General features: G+C 42.3%; 1 protein-coding gene across 2 annotated transcripts in view; it reads right to left on the bottom strand.

The window, feature by feature from the left end:
* Positions 1-1,098: 1,098 nt before the first annotated feature.
* LOC128640324 (adaptin ear-binding coat-associated protein 1) overlaps positions 1,099-27,955 on the bottom strand; it is a 64,018-nt gene continuing 37,161 nt past the window's right edge. For both annotated transcript variants that reach the window (XM_053692815.1, XM_053692814.1), the window contains exon 8: positions 1,099-1,741. Coding sequence is in view for 1 of the 2 variants with exons in the window: in XM_053692814.1 (XP_053548789.1) it covers positions 1,696-1,741 (46 nt within the window). In the remaining variant the exon portion in view is untranslated. The remainder of the gene's footprint in view (positions 1,742-27,955) is intronic.

Here is a 27,955-nt window from a genome sequence, read left to right as displayed (position 1 = left end):
AGTAACTGCGCCACACATAAGAGAACGAAAAATAAACAACTGATTTTTAAATCCGTAACCTAATGCAGAAATACTGACTTCTTAAAGGGGAAGCTGGAATAAATCCAGTATACATCTCCCAAGAATAAATGTCTCTGATGTATGTCTAATACCTAGTACCGCAGCCCCCAAGTACCCCCAACAGGCCTGCTTTTCATTATAGCTGATCAGTAACCAACCTGCTCTCATCCATCAGATGATTATTTCACCTGTGCTCTAGTTCAGCTATAATGAAAATCGGGACTGTTGGGGTACTTGAGGACCGCAGTTGGGAAACACTGCACTAGAGGGTTAACCTCTGAAGTGCTGTCCTTCCAAACCTAGAAAGGAAGAGTCACTTACCTGTGGATCCAGCTGCAGGGTAGAAAAGCAGCTACACCGGTATGACAGGCACTGGGCACCCTGTCATGGACCTGTGGTTAAAAGAAAGAGCAGAATAACCAATCCTGGCTTTCTACAAAGGGGTAGCAAAATGTTAGAGGTAAAGCAAAGACTTCTTCGCCGCCTTCTAACTGCTAAAAGCCACCACTACTTCTACTCAAAAGATTGAAGTAGACACAGCTACACCCAAATCCTTGCTTGCAGGGAAACTACCCATAAAGGGATTATTATTTTCAGACACCAACTTCGCACAACCTCCATTGACAGAGGCAAAGAGAATGACTGTGGATGATGGGTAAGGGAAGTTAAACTTAACAGCTTTGCTGGGGTGCTCTTTGCCTCCTCATCCTTGTCAGGAGTTGAATATCCCACTAGTTATTGGAATGACGTTGTGAACTCTCAATGTCCTAGGAAAGAAAATACATATAGAATAAAACAAATGTTTCAGTTATAATTTAACTAAAGTTGAATTCATTGGGTAGTTATCCGCGTTAGGCTTGTGCACTGCAATGGTGAATAATATTTGTATGGGCTTAGGCAGAGGGTGCTGATGGCAAGTTTAGGAAACCAAGGGGATGGTGGCAGGAATAGGTTGGGTAATCACTGATGCAGTGTGATACTTTCAGAGCTGAATTAGCAGAAGGTGCAGGATATTATAGTACAGAACATACAGAGAGGTACAGCATAGTCAGTTTATTTCTTCCTATATACAGTTTGTTCACAATTTAATAATAAATAAGTTTCATGGTTACAAGACAAGACACAGACATATTAATCCTGCCCCCAGTGCTGGGTATCCCCTGCTAATCCACCAGCAGACAGAGAGATCCCATCCAGAGTGGGTAGTGGCAGCTATAGACTCCTCATTGGTGCCCTGATATCACAGACATTTCCGTCACATCCGGTTGGCATGCCTGGCAGTGTGGTGGGGAAGCCAGCCTAATTACGCAGAGTGCCAGGTTGAGCAATGCCAATCCACCCAGCCCATGCACTGACTAAGGGGATCACATACAAGGGAATGAATGTGTAGGGAGCAGAGCTAGGGTGAGGAATGAGACTCGTCAGGCTGGACTAATGGACCCAACCCATGCAGGGAGCACAGACAGGAGGAGCAGTATAATGAAGGGAAGAAGAGATGCAGCAAATGCCACTCTGAGCCCCACACAGCTCCTCAATGATAAAAACGTCACAATGAGTCACACAGCGACTTTGGTGACTCTCAACGCAGAAAGGACAATGTACTCTCCTGGGAAATGCAGGTTCCTATGTCACAGCCTAGAACTGAACCCAGCTTGAGTTCGGAGCCGGAGAAGGTAGGTTGCTGGGGAGAAGAGACAGGGAAATGTAAGTGAGGAGGAGAAAACAATAGGGAAATAATAGAACAATAGGAGGGGCTAGAATAGGCAAGAAGACACAGTGTGCACAGCAGATAAAAACATGAAAAACAAATTGTTCTCTCATTATTCAGATACAGCAGCAATTTTAAATAATGTTCAAATGTATTTCTAGTATTATTTTTGTTCTGTTTGTATCCTTTGTTGAAAAGTATACCTAGGTAGGTCAGAGGCTGCCAATTGGTGGCTGCACATTAATGCCTCTTGCTATTGGCTTTCACCTAGCTCCAACTACTGTATTACCGCTCTGTCAAATGACAACATACTGAACTAACATCAGGTCAAGGCGAATACGACATTATACAGAGCGGCCACACGTAATTTAAATTTAAAAATGAAGGTTTTAGGTATTGGTGAAATACAAAGTTGTATGTCCAAGGCCTTTAGTGAGCGTTATTCAGCTGTGACAGCAGGAACATAAGTGTCACCCCCCGAGACACTTGTGGCACCTTAAAGGCATTGGCCGCGATAATCAGCAGTCGGAAGGTGCTAATAATTTCCTAAAGATCCTGTATAGTCTACCGTTTAGTATGAAAACTGGGAAAATCCTTTATAAAAGGATGAGAATAGATGCGGACATGAGAAAATGATTCCCTGAACTGTTCTTTTTTTGACAAAATGGGAAAAGTTATTTAATTTTCAAACAATAATGGAAAACATTAGGAAATACTTTTAAAATACAATCATTGGAATAAAATGTTATTGACCTACACTCAACTACAAAATAAAATAGCCCCGCAAAAACCCCATTGGTATTTACATCTTTAACTAATATCATCACTACAAAAATACTGTAAAGAAGTAGTATCCCAACCAAAATCTATACTAGAACACTTGTATAGTTCACATACTTGACCGAAACAGGCCATATCCAGTATACTTAGCTATAGTATCCCAACCAAAATCTATACTAGAACACTTGTATAGTTCACATACTAGACCGAAACAGGCCATATCCAGTATACTTAGCTATCCAATTATTTAACAATACAGTAAAATCTCCAATGATACTCAAATGGGAGAAGGATTTGGATGCACACATAGAAAAACAAACATGGGACAAAATACTTGGGTCAATTACTAATGGACTACTCGGCGCTGACTTAAGGGAAAACGCAATTAAGACTGCTTTTAGATGGTACCTTACACCAGAGAGGACATCACACACATCTAAAGGGAACACCAAACTGTGCTACAGAGAATGTGGGTCAAACGGTACTTACAAACATATGTGGTGGGAGTATAGGGATATCAAGGATATTTAGTGACTATTGTCAATTCTAATTAATACACTACTAGATGAACATATCGAACTTAGTTTTGGTCAGGCGTTGGAAAACAGGGGGATCTGATTGGTTAGAAGTTAGAAACAAAATAAGTTTAACATATAAGATGTATGAGTCAGCATCCTGGATAATGGATACAAGGAATCTTTCCAGAAAATCTGTTTTACTGGATTATGAAGGGAGATAATGTGACTAGCGGAGTACCTACAGGAAATAACACTAACACAAAATGATTGGTTTATTTAGCTTAAAGGGGGAATATATCCCTTAACTCAACTGATTACATCCTAAAAGACTCAATTAAACAAGATATACAAATTTACAATACATGACATTTGTACCTCACTAGGTCTTTCCCTATCCCTCCCCTCATCCTTACTCCTCCCCCGTCTTTTTTTATTATTTATTCTTTTCTCCACACTTCCTTATCCACCTTTCTAACTCAAATTTACCCCCATATACTTAAAATTTTGTTACATAATATAATGGTTTACATGTTATACTGTTCAAGACTATGTTTTAGCTGATACTGAAATATCCATTGAAGGATAGAAACAGGGAGGAGAGCAATCATGAAGCCATAACCTAGACACTTCTAAAGGCAACCAAAGAATGGAAGTCAACAGACAAGACCTAGGTAAAAAAAGACTCTTAGACTTTGATTGAACTCCTATCCCGAATTGTACTCCAGAGGTCAGGTGATCTCCACCTACCAGTCAACCCATGGGAAGGGGCTGGAAACATTTGTCATAATCAGCATAACTCTTTACATTGTAACCAAGGTTCATTTGTTTATTTTTCTTCTTTGTTACAATATCCAATAAGAATGATCTAAACATAAAATACAATCATTGGTCAAACATGACAGTTGGATACATACCTATGTATCCATCAGATAAAACTTCTGCAATGTGAATCCATCCTGGGGAAGGTTTCATTTTACACATGCCAATAACCTTACACACTGAAAAAAGCATTTGGTTTTGGGTATTATTTCACACCATCCCGCCTGTTCTTTGTATCTTAAAGGACAAGTCTACTTGAAAATTGTTATTGTTTAAAAGGATAACTAATCCCTTTATGTACCATTCCCCAGTATTGCATAACCAACAGTGTTATATTAATATACTTTTTACCTCTGTGATTACCTTGTATCTAGGTCTCTGAAGACTGCCCCCTTATTTCAGTTCTTTTGACAGACTTGCATTTTAGGGATAATAAATACAGAGAGAGAAGGGCACTCACAGGAACAAACTACTGGCTTAACACCATTGTTAGCCTGTTCTATGGCAATTTACCACCTGGGTGGAGCTTCTTTAAGCCCAGTAATGCTTTTTAGAACTTTCCTGTAATATATCAGTCTAATCCCGCCTATCACGGTCAGTCCAGCGCCAAAATACCAGGCAATTCCTCTCTGAGCAAGGAACACAGCAACCCTAGACTATTGTTTTGGCCTCGTCAGAGAGGTGTAGCCATAACCCTCTAATCACACTGAGCAAGAAGTCCACGTCTGGTTGCCCCCTTTTCCCTTAGGGAGACTAAATACATACAGAGACACTTGCATTTTAGCCAATCAGTGCTGACTCCTAAGTAACTCCACATGCATGAGCATGTTATCTATATGGCATACATGAACTAGCGCTGTCTAACTGCGAAAAACTGTCAAAATGCAGAGATAAGGAGGTGGCCTTCGAGGGATTATAAATTAGCATGAGTCTACCTAGGTTTAGCTTTCCACAAAGGATACCAAGAGAACAAAGCAAATGTGATGATAAAAGTAAAATGAAAACTTGTTTGAAATTGCATGCCCTATCTGAATGATGGAAGTTTAGTTTTGATTTAACTATCCCTTTAAAATTTCTACTTTTGGTCAGTGTTTTTAGGAGTAAAACCAGGATGGATTTGATTTAAAGTGATTGTAAACTTTAATGAATTAAAGCCCAGTATCAAAAAAAAAGAAAATTTAAGCTTATCTGATTACCTTATAAATGTATTTCTTTTTTGACACGATGAGTCCACGGATCATCTAATTACTACTGGGAATACCACTCCTGCCCTGCAGGAGGCGGCAAAGAGCACCACAGCAAAGCTGTTAAATATCACCTCCCTTCCCTCCCAACCCAGTCATTCGACCGAAGTAAAGGAGAGAAAGGAAGTAACAAGGTGCAAAGGTGTCTGAAGTTTATAAAAACCAACAACCTATCAAAAACAGGGCGGGCCGTGGACTCATCGTGTCAAAAAAGAAAAAATTTATCATCAGGTAAGCATAAATTTTCTTTTCTTTTTAATGACACGATGAGTCAACGGATCATCTAATTACTACTGGGAATCAATACCCAAGCTAGAGTACACAGATGATACGGGAGGGACAAGACAGGGAACCTAAACGGAAGGCACCACTGCTTGAAGAACCTTTCTCCTAAAAGAGGCCTCAGCCGAGGCAAAAGTTTCAAATTTGTAGAACTTTGAAAAAGTGTGAAGAGAGGACCAAGTAGCAGCCTTGCAAATCTGTTCCACAGAAGCTTCATTCTTGAATGCCCATGAGGCAGCAACAGCCCTCGTGGAATGAGCCATAACTTTCTCTGGAGGCTGCTGTCCAGCAGTCTCATATGCAAAACGTATGGAACTCTTCAGCCAAAAAGAAAGGGAAGTCGCCGTAGCTTTCTGTCCCTTACGTTTTCCTGAGAAAAGCACAAACAAGCCAGAAGACTGACGAGAAATCCTTAGTCGCCTGCAGGTAAAACTTTAAGGCACGAACCACATCCAAATTGTGTAGAAGCCTTTCCTTCTAAGGTGTAGGATTAGGACACAACGAAGGAATAACAATCTCCTGATTAATTTTCTGATCAGAAACTACTTTAGGAAGAAATCCTAATTTAGTAAGTAAAACTACCTTATATCTGAATGAAAAATAAGGTAAGGAGACTCATACTGTAATGCTGAGCGCTCTGACACTCTACGAGCAGAAGAAATAGCAACAAGAAATAAAACTTTCCAAGATAACAACTTAATATCTAAGGAATGCATAGGCTAAAACGGAGCCCCATGAAGAACTTTGAGAACTAAATTAAGACTCCATGGAGGAGTAACTGGTTTGAACACAGGCCTGATCCTGACCAAAGCCTGACAAAAGGACTGTACATCTGGAACATCTGCCAGACGTTTGTGTAACAAAATAGATAAGGCAGAAATTTGTCTCTTTAGAGAACTTGTCGATAATCCTTTCTCCAAACCCTCTTGGAGAAAAGACAAAATTCTAGGAATCCTAACTCTACTCCAGGAGTAGCCCTTGGATTCACACCAATAAAGATATTTACGCCATATCTTATGGCAAATCCTTCTAGTTAAGAGGCTTACGAGCCTGAATCATGGTCTCTATGACCGATTCTGAAAAGCCCCGCTTGGATAAAATTAACCATTCAATCTCCAAGCAGTCAGCTTCAGAGAAACTAGATTTGGGTGAAGGAAGGGCCCTTGAATTAGAAGGTCCTTCCTCAACGGAAGTCTCCAAGGTGGCAGAGATGACATGTCCACCAGATCTGCATGCCAAATCCTGCAAGGCCAAGCCGGTGCAATGAGGATCACCGAGGTCCACTAAATTATTTTGGTTACCTCTGCCATCGTTAAGGAACTCCTCGTTCCTTCCTGATGATTGATGTAAGCCACTGAAGTTATGTTGTCCGACTGGAACCTGATAAACTGGACCGAGACTAACTGGGGCCAGGCCAAAAGAGCATTGAAGATCGCTCTCAGCTCCAGAATGTTTATAGGTAGAACAAACTCTGACTGAGTCCAAACTCCCTGAGCTTTTAGGGAGCCCCAGACTGCTCCCCATCCTAGAAGGCTGGCGTCTGTTGTCACAATCACCCAAGATGGTCTGCGAAAGCAGGTTCCATGTGAAAGATGATCCAGAGACAACCACCATTGAAGAGAATCCCTTGTCTCCTGATCCAGTAGCATTCGAGGAGACAAGTTCGCATAATCTCCGTTCCATTGCCTGAGCATGTTTAATTACAGAGGTCTGAGGTGGAAACGAGCAACCGGGATGATGTCCATTGAAGCCACCATCAGCCCGATTACCTCCATGCACTGAGCCACTGATAGCCGAGGAGTGGACTGAAGAGCTAGACAAGTATTGAAGATCTTTGATTTCCTGTCAGAAAAATCTTCATAGATAGGGAATCTATTATGGTTCCCAAGAAAGTTACCCTTGTCTTTGAAACTAAGGAACTCTTTTCCAAATTTACCTTCCATCTGTGAGAACGCAGGAAGGATAGCAACATTTCCGTGTGGGATCTTGCTTGATGTAAGGATGGCGCCTGGACTAGGATGTTGTCCTGGTAGGGCACCACTGCAATGCCCCGCTAAAACAGCGAACCCAGAACCTTTCAGAAAATTCTGGGTGCTGTGGCAAGCCCGAAGGGCAGAGCCACGAATTGGAAGTGTCTGTCTAGAAAGGCAAACCTTAGGAATTTGTGATGGTCCCTGTGAATGGGAACATGCAAGTATGCGTCCTTTAAATCCACAGTTGTCATAAATTGACCCTCCTGCACCAAAGGGAGAATGGAACGAATAGTTTCCATCTTGAAGGACGGTACTCTGAGGAATTTGTTTAGACTCTTGAGATCTAAAATTGGCCTGAAGGTTCCCTCTTTTTTGGGAACCACGAACAGATTGGAATCAAATCCCAGACCCCGTTCCTGAATCGGAACAGGAACTATCACTCCCAGGTCGGAGAGGTCCCTTACACAGCGCAAGAACGCCTCTCTTTTTGTCTGGTCTACAGATAATCTTGAAAGCAGAAATCTGCCTCTGGGAGGAAAACTTTTGAACTCTAGTTTGTATCCCTGGGACATTATTTTTACTGCCCAGGGATCCTGAACATCTCAAACCCAAGCAAAGAAGGAAAGTCTGCCCCCTACAAGATCCGGTCCCGGATCGGGGGCAGACCCTTTATGCTGACTTTGATTCAATAGCAGGCTTCTTGGATTGTTTCCCCTTATTCCAGGACCGATTGGGTCTCCATGAGGGTTTAGACTGTTCCTGCTTGGAGGCGGAAGAGGAAGAATTTCCCTTGAAATTTTGAAAGGAACAAAAAAGGAAATTTATGCTTACCTGATAAATTTGTTTCTTTTTCGATACGATGAGTCCACGGATTTCATTCTTACTTGTGGGATATCGCCTCCTGGTCAGCAGGAGGAGGCAAAGAGCTCCACAGCAGAGCTGTATAAATAGCTCCTCCCTTCCCTCCCAACCCAGTCATTCGATCGAAGTTAGGAAGAGAAAGGAAAAGCCAAGGTGCAGAGGTGACTGAAGTTTAACAAAAAATAAAGACCTGTCTTAGAAAATGACAGGGTGGGCCGTGGACTCGTCGTATCGTAAAAGAAATACATTTATCAGGTAAGCATAAATTTCCTTTTCTTCTACAAGATACGACGAGTCCACGGATTTCATCCTTACTTATACCAAAGCTATAGGACACGGATGAAAGGGAGGGACAAAACAGGAACCTAAACGAAAGGCACCACTGCTTGAAGAACCTTTCTCCCAAAAACAGCCTCAGACGAGGCAAAAGTATCAAATTTGTAAAATTTGGAAAAAGTATGAAGAGACGACCAAGTTGCAGCCTTGCAAATCTGTTCAACAGAAGCATAATTTTTAAATGCCAATGAGGAAGGAAATTTAATAACCTATCTCATAGATCAGGGCGGGCCGTGGACTCATCGTATCGAAAAAGAAACAAATGTATCATGTAAGCACAAATTTCCTTTTCTTTTTCAATATATGATGAGTCCACGGATTTCATCCTTACTTGTGGGATACAATACCAAAGTTATAGTACACGGATGAAACAGGAGGGACAAGACAGGTAACCTAAATGGAAGGCACCACTGCTTGAAGAACATTCCTTCCAAAAACAGCCTCAAGGGAGGCAAAGATATAATGGAAATGCGACCTGATTAAATAAAGGCAGCTAAAAAGAGTACTAGCTGCTTTAGGTACCCCGTGGAAGCTGGAACGCAAACAATACCATAGCTTCCGAGAACCGGAAGTGATATGCGAAGTGCTCAATACAGAGCGTACACGTTAACAGCTAGATTACTCCGTTCCTTGCTAATACATAGCCCTGCAAGGAGGAAAATGTCTCTAGATCACTTTAATAAAGAAACCTCTGCTCCTTACTACATTGCTCAAATAGGCATAAGGAGGAAGAAGAGACCTTGGCGCCCTTTAGGAACTTCGCCCCTCGTGGGCGTTTCGTTAACTATCTCCCGGTCGCCATCGTTTATAGATACAATAAAAGCTGTCGTTTCCAGCAGCCTGCTGCCCCTTAAGAACAGACAAAACGGCCATAACACAGTGTATGAAACACAGTGTATGAAGACAACCAAAACCCCGCCCTTCGTGGGCGTAAACAACCCTCTCCCGGTCGCCATTACATTTGTACATAAAGCGCCGGGAAGGAAAACTCACACAAACCGGTCCTCACTATGCACAATGTAAAGTGTAGCCGGTAGCAATGGTCAAAGCTAATGTCCAGCCACAGTGCCTTAACTTCTAAGACACTACGGTCACATAGTGAGCCCATAATCACACATGCCCCACAGTGCAGTATCACCTTACTTAAATAAGTCGCCATGTGAGGAGCCTAGAATAAGACTTAGTTAATGCTGTCAGGGGAACCAGCCCTTTACTGACAAAGCCCCTGTCCCCAAGACAAACGTAAGTGCAGAAAAAAAAAAACCTCCCAGAGGTAACCAAGTCCCTGAGGAACTTTCCCTACAGAGAAAGAAAAGCTGCACTTACCTTCTATGCTGTCCGACAGCAGGACAGCCTCAACAGGGTTCAGAGGTCAATTGGGTCCCTCCTGTAGTCCTGCAAAAAGATGAAGCCTGAGTCAATTGCAGCTTAGGCCATCACAGAAAGGGCAGTAGCACAGTATGGGAGGCGCAGTGAGAATTATGTCCCACCAGTTCCCATTGCCTTAAAGCCACCAAATGCTTCTGTTTTAACTGAAGAGACTGATTTGGTCTAGGCAACACCCTAGCACAAAGTAGCACTCAGTGGCACCACTTAAAAAATAATAAACACTTGATTGAAGAATCTATAACTAACACCTCACTTTGCCTCTTCCTATCACTAACACAGGCAAAGAAAATGACTGGGTTGGGAGGGAATGGAGGAGCTATTTATCCATCTCTGCTGTGGAGCTATTTGCCTCCTCCTTCTGACCAGGAGGCGATATCCCACAAGTAAGGATGAAATCCGTGGACTCATCGTATCTTGAAAAAGGAAATTTATGCTTACCTGATAAATTTATTTCTTCTACGATATGACGAGTCCACGGATTTCATCCTTACTTGTGGGATATTAACCTCCTGCTAACAGGAAGTGGCAAAGAGCACCTCCAGTCATTCAACCGAAGTTAGAAAGAGAAAGGAAAAGCCAAAGGTGCAGAGGTGACTGAAGTTTAACAAAAATATAATATATACCTGTCTTAAAAATGACAGGGTGGGCCGTGGACTCGTCATATCGTAGAAGAAATAAATTTATCAGGTAAGCATAAATTTCCTTTTCTTCTACAAGATATGACGAGTCCACGGATTTCATCCTTACTTGTGGGATACAATACCAAAGTTACAGGACACGGATGAAAGGGAGGGACAAGACAGGGACCTAAACGGAAGGCACCACTGCTTGAAGAACCTTTCTCCCAAAACCAGCCTCAGAAGAAGCAAAATTATCAAATTTGTAAAATTTTGAAAAAGTGTGCAGAGACGACCAAGTTGCAGCCTTGCAAATCTGTTCAACAGAAGCATCGTTTTTAAATGCCCATGAGGAAGCCACTGCCCTAGTAGAATGAGACTTAATTCTTTCAGGAGGCTTCTGTCCAGCAGTCTCATATTCCAGACGGATGATACACTTCAGCCAAAAAGAAAGAGAGGTAGCCGTAGCTTTCTGACCCCTACGCTTTCCAGAAAAAAACAATGAATAATGAAGATGATTGACGGAAATCCTTGGTCGCCTGCAAGTAAAACTTCAGGGCACGGACCACGTCCAAGTTAGGCAACATACGCTCCTTCTTGGAAGAAGGGTTAGGACATAATGAAGGAACTACAATTTCCTGTTTAATATTCTTATTAGAAACAACCTTAGGAAGGAAACCAGGTTTGGTACATAAAACCACCTTATCAGAATGGAAGATATGGCGAATCACATTGTAGCGCTGAAAGCTCCGAAACTCTCAGAGCAGAAGAAATAGCCACCAAAAATAAAACTTTCCAAGATAGCAACTTAATATCTATGGAATGCATGGGTTCAAACTGAACTCCTTGAAGAACATTAAGAACTAAATTCAAACTCCAGGGTGGAGCAATTGGTCTAAACACAGGCTTAATTCTGGTTAGAGCCTGACAAACAGACTGAACGTCTGGAACATCTGCCAAACGCTTGCGTAGCAAAATTCACAAGCAGAGATTTGTCCCTTTAAGGAACTCGCTGATAACCATTTCTCCAATCCTTCTTGGAGAAAAGACAAAATCCTAGGAATCCTAACTCTACTCCATGAGTAGCCCTCGATTCGCACTAACCAAGATATTTACGCCATATCTTATGATAGATCTTTCTGGTGACAGGCTTACGTGCCTGAATCAAAGTATCAATGACCGAATCAGAGAACCCCCGCTTAGATAAAATCAAGCGTTCAATCTCCAGGCAGTCAGTTGCAGAGAAACTAGATTTGGATGTTGGAAAGGTCCCTGAATGAGAAGGTCCTGCCTCAATGGAAGCTTCCACGGCGGCAGAGAGGACATGTCCACTAGATTGGCATACCAAGTCCTGCGAAGCCACGCAGGCGCGATTACAATTACTGAAGCCCTCTCCTGTTTGATCCGAGCAATCACCCGGGGCAGGAGAGCAAACGGTGGAAACACATAAGCTAGGTTGAACGAACAAGGCACTGCCAAGGCATCTATCAGTTCGGCCTGAGGATCCCTTGACCTGGATCCGTATCTCGGAAGTTTGGCATTCTGACGAGATGAGATCAGATCCAACTCCGGTCTGCCCTATCTGAGGATCAGAGTGGCAAAGACCTCCGGATGGAGTTCCCACTCCCCCGGATGAAATGTCTATCTGCTTAAAAAGTCTGCTTCCCAGTTGTCCACTCCTGGGATGTAGATTGCTGACAGATAACAAGAGTGGGCTTCCGCCCACCGAATTATCTTTGATACTTCTGTCATCACTAAGGAACTCCTTGTTCCTCCCTGATGATTGATGTAAGCCACAGTCATGATGTCTGACTGAAAGCGAATGAATTTGGCCGAAACCAACTGAGGCCATGCCTGAAGCGCATTGAATATTGCCCTCAATTCCAGAATATTGATTGGAAGAATTAACTCTGACTGAGTCCACACACCATGAGCCTTCAGGGAATTCCAGACTGCACCCCAACCTAGAAGGCTGGCGTCCGTCGTCACTATCACCCATGAGGGTCTGCGGAAGCACGTTCCTTGGGACAGATGATCCTGAGACAACCACCAAAGAAGAGAGTCTCTTGTCTCCTGATCCAGATCTATCTGAGGAGACAAATTTGCATAATCCCCATTCCACTGTCTGAGCATGCTCAGCTGTAGTGGTCTGAGATGAAAACGAGCAAACGGAATGATCTCCATTGCCGCCACCATCAATCCAATTACCTCCATGCACTGGGCCACTGATGGCCGAGGATTGGACTGAAGGGCTTGGCATGTATTCACAATCTTTAACTTTCTGACCTCTGTCAAGAAAATTTTCATGGATATGGAATCTATTAGAGTTCCCAGGAAGGGAACCTTGGTCTGTGGAATTAATGAACTCTTTTCTAGATTCACCTTCCACCCGCGAGTCCTCAGAAAGGACAGAACCATGTCTGTATGAGACTTTGTCAGATGGTAGGACGACGCCTGGATCAGAATATCGTCCAAATAAGGCGCCACTGCAATACCCCGCAGCCTAAGAACCTTCGTGAAGATCCTGGGTGCTGTGGGCAACCCGAAGGTAAGAGCCACGAACTGAAAATGTTTGTCCAGGAAGGCAAACCTTAGGAACTGGTGATGATCCCTGTGGATAGGAATATGAAGATATGCATTCTTCAAGTCCACGATAGTCATATATTGACCCTCCTGGATCAATGGCAGAACTGTTCGAAGAGTCTCCATCTTGAAGGATGGGACTCTGAGAAACTTGTTTAGACTTTTTAGATCTAAAATAGGTCGAAATGTGCCCTCTTTTTTGGGGACCACGAAAAGATTTGAGCAAAACCCCTGCCCCTGTACCAGTATTGGAACGGGACAAATTACTCCCATAGTAGAGAAATCTTTTACACAACGTAAGAACGCCTCTCTTTTTATCTGGTCTACAGACAATCGTGAAAGAAGAAACCTCCCCCTTGGGAGAGAATGTTTGAATTCCAGTTGATACCCTTGGGACACGATTTCCAGTGTCCAGGGGTCCTGAACATCTCTTACCCAAGCATGGGCAAAGAGAGAAAGTCTGCCCCCTACTAGATCCGGTCCCGGATCGGGGGCCGCCCCTTCATGCTGTTTTGGTAGCAGAAGCGGGCTTCTTGGGTTGTTTACCCTTGTTCCAAGTCTGGTTGGGTCTCCAGACGGATTTGGCCTGAGCAAAATTCCCTTCCTGCTTGGCGGAGGAAGAGGAAGAAAAGGGGACTCCTTTAAAGTTCCGAAAGGAACGAAAATTATTTTGTTTACCCCTCAGTTTAGCAGTTCTATCCTGAGGTAGGAGATGACCCTTACCTCCCGTAATGTCAGAAATGATCTCCTTCAAGTCAGGCCCGAATAGTGTTTTCCCCTTGAAAGGAATAGCCAAAAGCTTTGATTTAGATGACACATCAGCAGACCAAGATTTTAACCATAATGCTCTACGCGCTAAAATAGCAAATCCTGCATTCTTAGCCGCCAACTTGGCAATCTGAAAGGCGGCATCTGTAATAAAAGAATTAGCCAGCTTAAGAGCCTTAATTCTATCTAAAATATCCTCTAAAGGAGTCTCAGTCTTAAGGGACTCTTCTAAGGTCTCAAACCAGAAGGCCGCTGCAGTGGTAACTGGTACAATGCAGGCCGTTGTAAGAGGAAACCCTTATGAATAAATTTCTTTAGAAGACCCTCCAATTTCTTATCCATAGGGTCTTTGAAAGCACAGCTGTCCTCAATAGGAATAGTTGTGCGCTTAGCCAGGGTAGATATAGCTCCTTCCACCTTAGGGACTGTTTGCCAAGAGTCCCGAACAGTGTCAGACATGGCATACATCTTCTTGAAATTAGGAGAGGGTGAAAACGGGATACCCGGTCTGTCCCATTCCCTCTTAATAATCTCCGAAATTCTCTTAGGAACCGGAAAAACGTCAGTGTAAGCAGGTACCTCTAAGTATTTGTCCATCTTACACAATTTCTCTGGTGGTACCACAATAGGGTCACAGTCATCCAGTCTCGCTAAAACCTCCCTAAGTAACAGACGGAGGTGTTCAAGCTTAAATTTAAAGGACATGACGTCCGAGTCCGTCTGAGGTAACGCACTTCCCGAATCGGAAAGTTCCCCCTCAGACAGAAGTTCCCTGACACCCAATTCAGATCCCTGTGAGGGTACATCGGAAATAGCTAACAAGGCATCAGAGGACTCAGCATTCACATTGACCTCTTTCCTACTGCGTTTACCCTGTAAAACTAAAAAATGAATTAGACGCGGTTGAATAACCAGGCGTCGCTTGGGTGGGCGTTAAAGGTTGTGACGCTTGGGGAGAAGTTAGCGGTATACCCCGATTCTCCTCAGACTGAGAATCATCTTTAGGCACATTTTCTTTACATAAAATTTGTGCTTTACATTGTAAGGTCCTCTCAGTACACAAGGGACAAAAAACCAGAAGGGGTTCCACAGTGGCATCTAAACACATAGAGCAAGGAGTTTCCTCCTCAGTGTCAGACATGTTAAACAGACTAGCAATATTAATAATAGTCGTACTTTGCTAAAAATATTGAGCTCTGAATTCCAATTGTATGCAAAAAAATTAATGTCAAAAGAACTGTACTGCGCCTTTAAATGTTAAAAGCGCAACTATTTTTCTGATATCTGCATAAACGTGTTTGGAACAGAAATAAATATTTTAAAGTGCCCAAAATACTCTCTTAGTATTGCATCCACTTGCTTAGATATGTAAAAAGACAATATATATCGATTATAACAGGATTTTGTTTATCTAAATAAGGCCCCTGCACCACGCCACAGCTCTGCTGTGGCGCCTACCTGCCCCCGGAATGCACTTGATGTAGCTGATAAGCTTGAAAAGATCTTTCGATAGGTTGTAGACAACTTAGGCCCCACCAGAGCCCCAGCCTCTGCTTGCTATGCGATCCGGATGATACTGCGCGTCTGAGCAAGCGAAAATAGCCCCCGCCCACAGTGGGCGTTACTCTAATCCTGACTAAGACCCGCATGGGTCACAAGTACAAACAACATGATGAATGTAATAAAAAAATATAAACCATGTGCCCTCTTGTATATGCAGACAACATCGTAACACTGCAGTCCTGCATGCCAGCAATAAAGTTAACAGCCCTTAAGCAAACCGCAACTCCCAGCGTCCAGCCCAAAATAAGCCTCAAAGGTATATTTACATACTTTGGCAAATAAAATAAAGGGATTTCAGGTACACCATTTATTTTCATATAGTGCATACTGCTTACCCTTCCCCATATAGGGGACAATGTCAGCCTGTTCTGATGCATCAAGTCTCCCCAGAAACAAAAGACTGACCATACCTCAATGCTGCTTGTAGCAAGACACCGTTCTCCAAACTGAAGATTTTCTCACACTACCTTCAGCTGTGTTGTGGGAACCATCATGGATCTTAGATAATGTTCGCTAAGATCATCAACATCAGGGCAGAAAATAAGAGGTCTCCACTCCTCTTGGGAAGCAATAGACTGACGATTTCCCCCTGAGAAAAATAGTACTCACTGGCACCATTTTAAAATAAAAAACTTCTTGATTGAAGAATCTAAACTAACACCTCACTTTACCTCTTCCTATTACTAACACAGGCAAAGAGAATGACTGGGGGTGGAGGGAAGGGAGGAGCTATATATACAGCTCTGCTGTGGTGCTCTTTGCCACTTCCTGTTAGCAGGAGGTTAATATCCCACAAGTAAGGATGAAATCCGTGGACTCGTCATATCTTGTAGAAAAAAAGAAATTACTCTGTCGTCCCTTTTGTTTGTTTCTCTTGTCCTGAGGGAGGTGACCCTTACCTCCCGTAATGTCCGAGATTATTTCCGTCAAGCCAGGTCCAAACAAGGTCTTCCCCTTGTAAGGAATCGCTAAAAGCTTAGACTTGGAGGATACATCCGCAGACCAAGGTTTTAACCATAAAGCTCTGCGAGCTAGAACAGAGAAACCTGAAATCTTTGCTCCCAGTTTGATTACTTGAAGGGAAGCATCCGTAGTAAAGGAATTAGCCAATTTAAGAGCTTTTATACTATCCATTTCATCCAGGAGAGTTTCTGTCCTGATAGCATCAGACAACGCATCAAACCAATATGCCGCCGCACTAGTGACGGTAGCAATGCACACAGCTGGGTGTGCCATTGTAAGCCCTGGCGGTACATAAATCTTTTTGAGTAACCCCTCTAATTTTTTGTCCATAGAATCTTTAAAAGCACAACTATCCTCTATGGGTATAGTAGTTCTCTTAACTAAGGTGGAAACAGCTCCTTCCACCTTGGGAACGGTTTGCCAAGCCTCCTTAACTGAGTCGGCTATGGGAAACATCTTTTTAAATATAGGAGATGGAGAAAAAGGTATACCCAGTCTCTCCCACTCATTAGCAATGATCTCAGAAGCTCGATCTGGTACCGGAAAAACCTCTATCGAGGAAGGTACCTCAAAATATTTGTTCAGCTTACTGGATTTCTTGGGATTAACAACAACCGTGGAGTCGCTGTCGTTCAGAATAGCCAAAACCTCCTTAAGTAACAGACGGAGGTGTTCTAGCTTAAACCTGAAGGATACAACTTCAGTATCAGCAAGAGGAATTAACACTGTCAGAATCTGAGATTTCACCTTCAGATGCTACTACGTTCTCCTCCTCCTCAGACCTCTGTGAGGGGACATCTGAAATAGCAACAACTGCGTCAGAAACCTCGCTTACTGAATGTCTGATTTTCCTCTTACGCTTTCCCTGCAACATTGGGAAAGCAGACAACGCATCAGAAACTGCAGAAGACATGAGAGAAGCAATGTCTTTTAAAGTAACTCCAGTGGGAGCTAGAGAGGAGCGCAGGGCACTGCATGTGAGGGCGGTAAAATCTAGGAAGCTTGAGGAGAAAGCTGCGGCATATATTGAACATTGTCATTAGATTCCTGAACAGCATCCTCTTTGGAAAATGTTGTCTCAGAAAAAAGTCTATCCCTGTAGCTTATAAAGTTCTCTCAATACATGAGGAACAGAAAGGGATTGGTGGTTCCACATTGGCATTAAAACAAAGAAAAAGTGACACTTTGTAAGGCCTCTTGGTCCGTCTTAACTCACAATTAACAAATTGACATAAAAGAATTACATTTTTTAATAAAATGCAAAAACATGAAAAACTTTCCTTTAAATAATTAACTAACTTTTTATTCCGTTTAAGTAATTGTAGTATAGAGAAGCTTAAAATGCTAAACTAAACTTGCAAACACCTCTACACCTCAGCAATACTTTGCTGAGGTGCCTACCTCCTCTGAGCAGGAGTCGTATGTCCACGCAACTTGATTTCAGTCGCACAGTCGGTCTCAGCTGTTAAAACGCAGTTATGTCAATCTCCAGTGTTAACACATAACTATAATATAGAGATGCGTAGTATGTCCTATAATGGAGCACAGTGACCGGAAAAAGGGCGCGCAATCACTTGCCGCTTCCTTGAGTTCCTCCCATCGTGGGCGTGTCAAGAAGAAAACTCCCGGTCGGTTATTTAAGTTATAAAACCGCCGGGAGATGTGGAACCACCGCAAATAATTAAACCAGCCCCAGTGCCTGCATCTAGGCTGCCCAAGGTATCCCCTATGCTCCTACGGGAGTCTATGATTTTGTTAGTGATGAGGTCTGTCCTATTCAATTAATAAATAAAGTGCCCAACCTTTTTTCTGAGTGTTATCTTATATCCCCTCTAGAAAGCAAGCTAGCACTTACCTCATCTTCTGCCTGACAGCAAGGCAGTTCCAGGTTTGAGAGGTCCTCTCCCTCACATGGACCAGTGAAATAAAGGAAAGTCCTGAGTAAAAGTCCCTGAGGTTTTCAAGGTTAGGACAGCATCAACATATGGGAGGCGCAGTGAGAATTATGTCCCACAAGTTCCCATTGCTTTAAAGCCGCCACTGCTTTACTGAAGAGACTGATATGGACTACGGCTACACCCTAGAACAAAGCAGCACAATATTGCACTACTTTTAAAAATAATAAACTCTTGATAGAAGAATCTTTTCTAACACCTAATTTACCACCTCCTTGCTCTTAACGTAGGCAAAGAGAATAACTGGGTTGGGAGGGAAGGGAGGTGATATTTAACAGCTTTGCTGTGGTGCTCTTTGCCGCCTCCTGCAGGGCAGGAGTGGTATTCCCAGTAGTAATTAGATTATCTGTGGACTCATCGTGTCATTAAAAAGAAATAACCTTAAAAACAGGAGCACTTAAATTCATTAAAGTTTATAAATAGGCTTTTTTTTTCTTAAATACTTATTGTCTTATGGTAAACATAACGCTGATCCTCCGCCCGCAGCTCATGCTTTCTTTAGCATATGGGTGACCAATGCGGCTTCCTCCAATCATTGCGTTGCCTCATGAGCTGGACGCCAAAGGGGGCAGACAACAATTAGAGGAAGCTGGATCGTCATTGATCTGCTAAAGAAAGCAGGAAATGCGGGCGTAGGATCAGCGTTATGTTTTCCATAACGCAATGGTATTTTAAAGAATAAGAGTCTTTGTAAAGTTTAATTAAAGTGCCCCTGTTTTTAAGGTTATTTTTTTTACTGGGCTTTAATTCAATAAAGTTACAAAAACTTTAATCAAATAGATTTAAATCACAATATAAATCACTAGTCAGGAAAATCGATTTAAATCAATGAAAAGCATGGTTTTCTACATAAAGGTTTCTCTTTTTAGAATAATGAGTTTTCAGATTATTAATTCCGGTCATATCAAAATCTGACCATTACCGATTTGGTTATATATCAGATTTGCATAGATAGATCATTATATATAATTAGATACACATAAATAGACCATTAGATATACATAGACAGACCATTAGATATCACTAGATATACATAAACGATTAGATATACATAGACAGACCATTAGATATCACTAGATATAGATAAACGATTAGATATACATAGATGGATCATTACATATCATTATATATACATAGATCATTAGATATACATAGATGGATCATTAGATATACATAGACAGATCATTATATATTACTAGATATACATAGACAGATCATAAGATATACATAGATGGATCATTAGCTATACATAGACAAAACATTAGAGATCATTAGATATACATATAGATAGATCATTAGATATCATAAGATATTTAGATATCGTAAGATACATAGATAGACCGTTAGATATACATAGATAGATCATTAGATATAATTAGATAAACATAGATAGATCATTAGATATAATTAGATAAACATAGATAGATCATTAGATATAATTAGATAAACATACATAGACCATTAGATATACATACATAGACCATTAGATATACATACATAGACCATTAGATATACATACATAGACCATTAGATATAAATACATAGACCATTAGATATAAATACATAGACCATTAGATATAAATACATAGACCATTAGATATACCTAGATAGACCATTAGATATACATAGATAGATCATTAGATATACATAGATAGATCATTAGATATACATAGATAGATCATTAGATATACATAGATAGATCATTAGATATACATAGATCATTAGATATACATAGATAGATCATTAGATATACAGGTAGCCCTCAGTTTACGCCGGGGTTAGGTTCCAGAAGGATTGTTTGTAAATCGAAACTGTTGTAAATTGAAACCCAGTTTATAATGTAAGTCAATGGGAAGTGAGGGAGATAGTTTCCAGGCCCCTCTCAAAATTGTCATAAGTAACACCTAATACATTATTTTTAAAGCTTTGAAATAAAGACTTGAAATACTAAACAGCATTATAAACCTAATCAAATAATCACACAACACAGACTTCACTTGCATTTTTCTGCAAACAGTTCTTTCTATGCATTCCAATCTGGACTGATTTATAGACAGGAAGATCTTGTTCCTTTGAAATCTGCTCGATAGCTCAGGTCTGGTTAAACTGATTAATTTCAGCTTGTTGGCTTTGCTGCAACACCAGCGGACAACTCCATCTACTGGCTATTTTAATAAATGCACTGCTTCTCAATGCTTTTCAATAGCAGTCACATGACTGGAAAATAAGGAAATTTATGCTTACCTGATAAATGTATTTCTTTTTCGATACAATGAGTCCACGGATTTCATCCTTAGTTGTGGGATTATGCCTCCTGGTCAACAGGAGGAGGCAAAGGGCACCACAGCAGAGCTGTATAAATAGCTCCTCCCTTCCCTCCCAACCCAGTTAGGGAGGGAAGGAAAACCGAAGTTAGGAAGAGAAAGGAAAAGCCAAGGTGCAGAGGTGTCTAAAGTTTAACAAAAATATAATAACCTGTCTCAGTAGAACAGGGCGAGCCGTGGACTCATCGTATCGAAAAAGAAATACATTTATCAGGTAAGCATAAATTTCCTTTTCTTTTTAAAGATACGATGAGTCCACGGATTTCATCCTTACTTGTGGGATACAATACCAAAGCTATAGTACACGGATGAAAGGGTAGGGACAAGACAGGGAACCTAAACGGAAGGCACCACTGCTGAAGAACTTTCCTACCAAAAACAGCCTCAGATGAGGCAAAGGTATTGAATTTGTAAAATTTGGAAAAAGTGTGAAGAGACGACCAAGTTGCAGCCTTGCAAATCTGTTCAACAGAAGCATCATTTTTAAATGCCCATGAGGAAGCAACAGCCCTAGTGGAATGACCCGTAATTTGTTCAGGAGGCTGCTGTCCAGCAGTCTCATAGGCAAAGCGGATGATACTCTTCAGCCAAAAAGAAAGAGAGAGGTAGCCGTAGCTTTCTGACCCCTACGTTTCCCAGAAAAAACAACAAATAATGAAGGCGATTGGTGAAAATCCTTAGTCGCCTGTAAGTAGAACTTCAAAGCACGAACCACGTCCAAGTTATGTAACAGACGCTCCTTCTTAGAAGAAAGATTAGGACACAGGGAAGGAACAACAATTTCCTGATTAAAGGGATAGTAAACCCAAAAAATATTTTTAACTCATGAAAAACTTCTTAAAATAATAAATACATTTGCAATTGGTACCTTTGTAAAGTTTTCCTTCCATTTTTTGTAATTTTAATTGGAACCTTAGTACTGCGCCAAACCCATTTTTTAACCATTATTTGGGGCCTGTTACGATGTTCTACCTAGGTAGAAACATCATGGCGGCCCGCATTCGCATTAAAACTATTTTATTAGCAACGCATGCGCAGACTCGCCCCTCAGTCTCCAGCAGTCTACTGACAGGAGCACAAGTTCTTTCAAGCAGGCACGGGCTAATCAGGGTATTATAGTCACATCACAGATTTTGTTCACAGGATCTTATGATTTGCCCTCTGTGACTCTCTTGATGCCGGGAGATGAGATTCTCATCTCCCGGCATCAAGAGAGTCACAAAGTGCAAATCATAAGCATCGCTTAGAGGGGCAGCCTCACACTTGCAAATGAAAAGGAAGAGAAATTTAGGAGAGCAGCGTGTATACTAGTATTCTTCCCTGTCTGTGATGAAGTCCATCTGTGATTTAGAGGTTGAATACGGCAGTGAGTTTGAGAGCTATGTTTATTTAAGTGTCGGGCTCATCTTCCTCCTCCCTCTTGCTGTGTTTGCTTGATTAGTGACGGTGAGGGCTCCGTTTCCACATGAAAGCAAACACAGCCAGAGGGAGGGGGAGATGAGCCCGACAGTTAAATAAACATAACTCTCAAACTCACTGCCGTATTGAACCTCTAAAACACAGATGGACTTCATCACAGACAGGGAAGAAATCTAGTATACACGCTGATCTCCTAAATTTCTCTTCCTTTTCATTTGCAAGTGTGAGGCTGCCCCTCTAAGCGATGCTTATGATATGCACTTTGTGACTCTCTTGATGCAGGGATGAAGTGTAGGACAGAAGCAGCTTGTAAAGTCTTGCACAGCTCTCATCATAAACTTGCATCCTGAAGCGTGGAGTTCCTGATTATATTGTTCCCTGTCTCCTCTTACTTGCCGGTGTGAAGCTGCCCCTTCAACCAATAGAATCAATAAGCTGTGAACAGCTGTGCTTTAATGTCAGTACTGCGCATGCGATGCTGACTGAATCTAATATTTAAATTAAGGGGCCCAGCCGCTTTGCCATTGGATGGGGGGCGGATGCTGGATAATATGAGCCATGTCTCATTTCATGGGCAGTCATTACCGCACATTTCATGACAAATTATCCTTTAAAATTAAGGTATGTGAAAGCTTAATTTAATGTAAAAACTATTTTAAATGATTACATTTATAATAGTAATTATAATAATATATTTTAATTAGGTTCACATGGAAATCAATTTCTAACCCTTTAATATTTGTATTTGAAACAACCTTAGGAAGAAAACCGGGTCTGGTACGTAACACCACCTTATCTGAATGAAAAATAAGGAGAATCACATTGTAACGCCGAAAGCTCAGATACTCTGCGAGCAGAAGAAATAGCAACCAAAAACAAAACTTTCCAAGATAATAACTTAATATAAATGAAATGCATAGGTTCAAACGGAACCCCTTGAAGAACTTTAAGAACTAAATTCAAACTCCAAGGAGGAGCAATTGGTCTAAAAACCGTCCTGATTCTAGTCCGAGCCTGACAAAAAGATTGAACATCTGGAACATCTGCCAGAAGCTTGCGTAACAAAATGGATAAAGCAGAAATCTGTCCCTTTAAGGAACTTGCGGACATCCCTTTCTCCAATCCGTCTTGGAGAAAAGACAAAATCCTGGGAATCCGAACCCTACTCCATGAGTATCTCTTGGATTCACACCAATAAAGATATTTACGCCATATCCTATGGTAAATTTTTCTAGTAACAGGCTTATGAGCCTGAATCAAGGTATCTATGACCGAATCAGAAAACCCACGCTTAGACAAAATTAAGCGTTCAATCTCCAAGCAGTTAGCTGCAGAGAAACTAGATTTGGATGATGGAAAGGGGCCCTGAATGAAGTCTTTCCTCAAAGGGAGCTTCCACGGTGGCCGAGATGGCATGTCCACCAGGTTGGCATACCAAGTCCTGCTAGGCCACGCATGGGCGATGAGGATCACCAATGCCCTCTCCAGTTTGACTCGAGCAATCACCCAGGGAAGGAGAGCAAATGGAGGGAACACATAAGCTAGGCTGAAAGACCAGGGCACTGCCAAGGCATCTATCAGCTCGGCCTGGGGATCCCTGGATCTGGACCCGTATCTCGGAAGCATGGCATTCTGACGAGATGCCATGAGATCCAACTCCGGCCTGCCCCATCTGAGAACCAGGCTGGAAAATACCTCCGGATGGAGTTCCCATTCTCTCGGATGAAACGTCTGTCTGCTCAGAAAGTCCGCTTCCCAGTTTTCCACCCCTGGGATGTAGATCACTGACAGATGGCAAGAGTGTGACTCCGCACACTGTATTATCTTGGATACTTCTGTCATCGATAAGGAACTCCTTGTTCCTCCGTGATGATTGATGTAAGCTACCGTTGTGATGTTGTCCGACTGGAACCTGATGAATTGGGCCGAAGCCAACTGAGGACAAGCCTGAAGCGCATTGAATATGGCTCTCAACTCCAGTATGTTGATTGGAAGGAGAGACTCCGCCTGAGTCCATACACCCTGAGCCCTCAGGGAATTCCAGACTGCTCCCCATCCTAGAAGACTGGCATCCGTTGTCACTATCACCCATGAGGGTCTGCGGAAGCATGGCCAACCCTTCATGCTGACTTGGGTGCAGCAACGGGTTTTTTTGGACTGTTTGCCCTTGTTCCAAGCCTGGTTGGGTCTCCACGTGGACTTGGATTGAGAATAGTTCCCTTCCTGCTTAGTGGAAGAGGGAATTCCCTTAAAATTCCGAAAGGAACGAAAATTACTCTGTCGACCTCTCTGTTTGGATCTTTTATCCTGAGGAAGGAGGTGACCCTTGCCTCCCATGATGTCAGAAATAATAATTTCCTTCAAGTCAGGACCAAACAGGGTCTTCCCCTTATAAGGAATAACCAAAAGTTTAGACTTGGATGACACATCCGCAGACCAAGATTTCAGTCACAAGGCTCTACGTGCTAAGATGGAAAACCCTGAGCTCTTTTTAAGAGCTGTAATTCTATCCTGTATCTCTTCCAAATAAGTCTCAGTCTTAAGAGATTCTTCCAGGGCATCAAACCAATAAGCAGCCGCAGTCGTAACCGTGACAATACAGGCCGCCGGTTGCAGAAGCAACCCTTGATGAACATAAAGCTTCTTAAGGAGACCCTCTAATTTCTTATCCTTAAATGTCCTTAAAGGCACAACTATCCTCGATAGGGATAGTAGTTTGTTTAGCTAAAGTGGAAATAGCGCCTTCCACCTTAGGAACCGTCTGCCAAGAATCCCTGATAGCATCCGCTATAGGATACATCTTCTTGAAAACGGGAGGAGAGAATGGAATACCTGGTCTCTCCCATTCCGTAGCAATAATCTCCTAAGTTCTCTTGGGAACTGGAAAAACATCCGAATAAGAAGGAACCTCTAGATATCTGTCCAACTTACTCAATTTTTCTGGAGGAACTACAATTGAATCGCAGTCGTCCAGAGTCACCAAAACCTCCCTCAATAACAAGCGGAGGTGTTCCAGCTTAAACCGGAAAGAAACCACTTCTGAATCCGTCGGTAGCAGGGCGCTTTCCGATTCAGAAAGTTCTCCTTCAGATAGGGCCTCCAATTCTAAGCCCTGTGATGGTACGTCTGATATCGCCATTAAAGCATCAGAAGCCATATTGGCCACGAGGGTGTCCTGCCTTCTGCGTTTGCCTTGCAATACGGGAAAGGCAGATAACGCTTCTGAAAGCATAGAAGACATAACTGCAGCTATGTCCTTTAAAGTAATTGCAGTCAAAGCTGCAGAGGTACTGGACTGCGCCTGAGCAGGCGTTAAGGACTGTGACGCTTGGGGAGAAAGTTGCAGCATACTCTGAATCTCATTGGTAGAACCCTCAGAAGCATCCGCTTTTTGTTAAATCTTTATCAAAAAACATTTGTTCTCTAAACTGCAATGCCCTCTCAGTACATGAGGGACAAAAGGTAACAGGAGGTTCCACATTTGCATTCAAACATAATGAACATGTAACATTAATATCTTCCATGTCAGCAAATCAAGCAAAACAGATTTGGTCGTGGATTGCAAAAATAACCTAATTTGACAGTAAGCAAAAAAGCTTCTGAAATAGAACGTGTAACTGTGCTTTTAAATTTGATTAATAAAGTAACAGGACTCACACTCTGGCATATCTTACATGGGGCATAAGAACGGATATAAGGAAAAGCCAAAGCTGTTAAACTAAAGAGCCTCTGCTGAGGCGCCTACCTGCCCCCCTCGTTACTCCGATCTCTGTCTCCAAGTTACCCTGCATAAGACTGCTTGCTTTAAGATATAACCATGCAGTCTTGGCAGTCAGCAAAGGCATAGCTCTCGTTCCGTAAGGTACTAGCAGAAAAACTGCAACGATTGCACGTCTGGTACGTCCGCCAGACGTTTATGTAACAAAATAGACTAGGCAGTTATTTGACCCTTCAGGGAACTTGCCGATAAGCCCTTTACCAAACCTTCTTGGAGAAAGGACAGAATTCTAGAATCCTAACTCTACTCCAAGGAGTAGCCGTTGGATTCACACCAATATAGATATTTACGCTATATCTTGTGGTAAATCTTTCTAGTCACAGGTTTACGAGCCTGAATCATGGTCTGTATGACTGATTCTAAAAATCCCCGCTTGGATAAAATTAAGCGTTCAATCTCCAAGCAGTCAGCTTCAGAGAAACTAGATTTGGATGAAGGAAGGGCCCTTGAAGTAGAAGGTCCTTCCTCAACGGAAGTCTCCAAGGTGGAAGAGATGACATGTCCACCTTCTGCGTTTGCCTTGCAATACGGGAAAGGCAGATAACGCTTCTGAAAGCGTAGAAGACATAACTGCAGCTATGTCCTTTAAAGTAATTGCAGTCAAAGCTGCAGAGGTACTGGACTGCGCCTGAGCAGGCGTTAAGGACTGTGACGCTTGGGGAGAAAGTTGCAGCATACTCTGAATCTCATTGGTAGAACCCTCAGAAGCATCCGCTTTTTGTTAAATCTTTATCAAAAAACATTTGTTCTCTAAACTGCAATGCCCTCTCAGTACATGAGGGACAAAAGGTAACAGGAGGTTCCACATTTGCATTCAAACATAATGAACATGTAACATTAATATCTTCCATGTCAGCAAATCAAGCAAAACAGATTTGGTCGTGGATTGCAAAAATAACCTAATTTGACAGTAAGCAAAAAAGCTTCTGAAATAGAACGTGTAACTGTGCTTTTAAATTTGATTAATAAAGTAACAGGACTCACACTCTGGCATATCTTACATGGGGCATAAGAACGGATATAAGGAAAAGCCAAAGCTGTTAAACTAAAGAGCCTCTGCTGAGGCGCCTACCTGCCCCCCTCGTTACTCCGATCTCTGTCTCCAAGTTACCCTGCATAAGACTGCTTGCTTTAAGATATAACCATGCAGTCTTGGCAGTCAGCAAAGGCATAGCTCTCGTTCCGTAAGGTACTAGCAGAAAAACTGCAACGATTGCACGTCTGGTACGTCCGCCAGACGTTTATGTAACAAAATAGACTAGGCAGTTATTTGACCCTTCAGGGAACTTGCCGATAAGCCCTTTACCAAACCTTCTTGGAGAAAGGACAGAATTCTAGAATCCTAACTCTACTCCAAGGAGTAGCCGTTGGATTCACACCAATATAGATATTTACGCTATATCTTGTGGTAAATCTTTCTAGTCACAGGTTTACGAGCCTGAATCATGGTCTGTATGACTGATTCTAAAAATCCCCGCTTGGATAAAATTAAGCGTTCAATCTCCAAGCAGTCAGCTTCAGAGAAACTAGATTTGGATGAAGGAAGGGCCCTTGAAGTAGAAGGTCCTTCCTCAACGGAAGTCTCCAAGGTGGAAGAGATGACATGTCCACCAGATCTGCATACCAAATCCTGCAAGGCCATGCCAGTGCAATAAGGATCACCGACGCCCTCTCCTGCTTGATTCGAGCAATGACCCAAGGTAGAAGAGTGTACGGAGGAAATAGGTATGTAAGACTGAAATTCCAAGGTACCGCCAGGGCGTCTATCAGTACAGCCTGAGGGTCCCTTGACCTCGACCCGTACATCGGAAGCTTGGCATTCTGCCGAGATGCCATGAGATCCAATTCCGGCTGACCCCATTTGAGAATCAGGCTGGAAAACACTTCCGTATTGAGTTCCCACTCCCCCGGGTGAAAGGTCTGTCTGCTCAGGAAGTCCGCCTCCCAGTTGTCCACCCCTGGGATGTGGATCGATGACAGACAAATGACAATAATTGTGGGTCTCCACCCACCGA

The sequence above is a fragment of the Bombina bombina genome, chromosome 9 (assembly GCF_027579735.1).
Source record: "Bombina bombina isolate aBomBom1 chromosome 9, aBomBom1.pri, whole genome shotgun sequence".
Classification (NCBI taxonomy): Eukaryota; Metazoa; Chordata; class Amphibia; order Anura; family Bombinatoridae; genus Bombina; species Bombina bombina.
The sequence above is the reverse complement of the archived record's forward strand: the minus strand, read 5'-3'. Positions and strand labels throughout refer to the sequence as shown.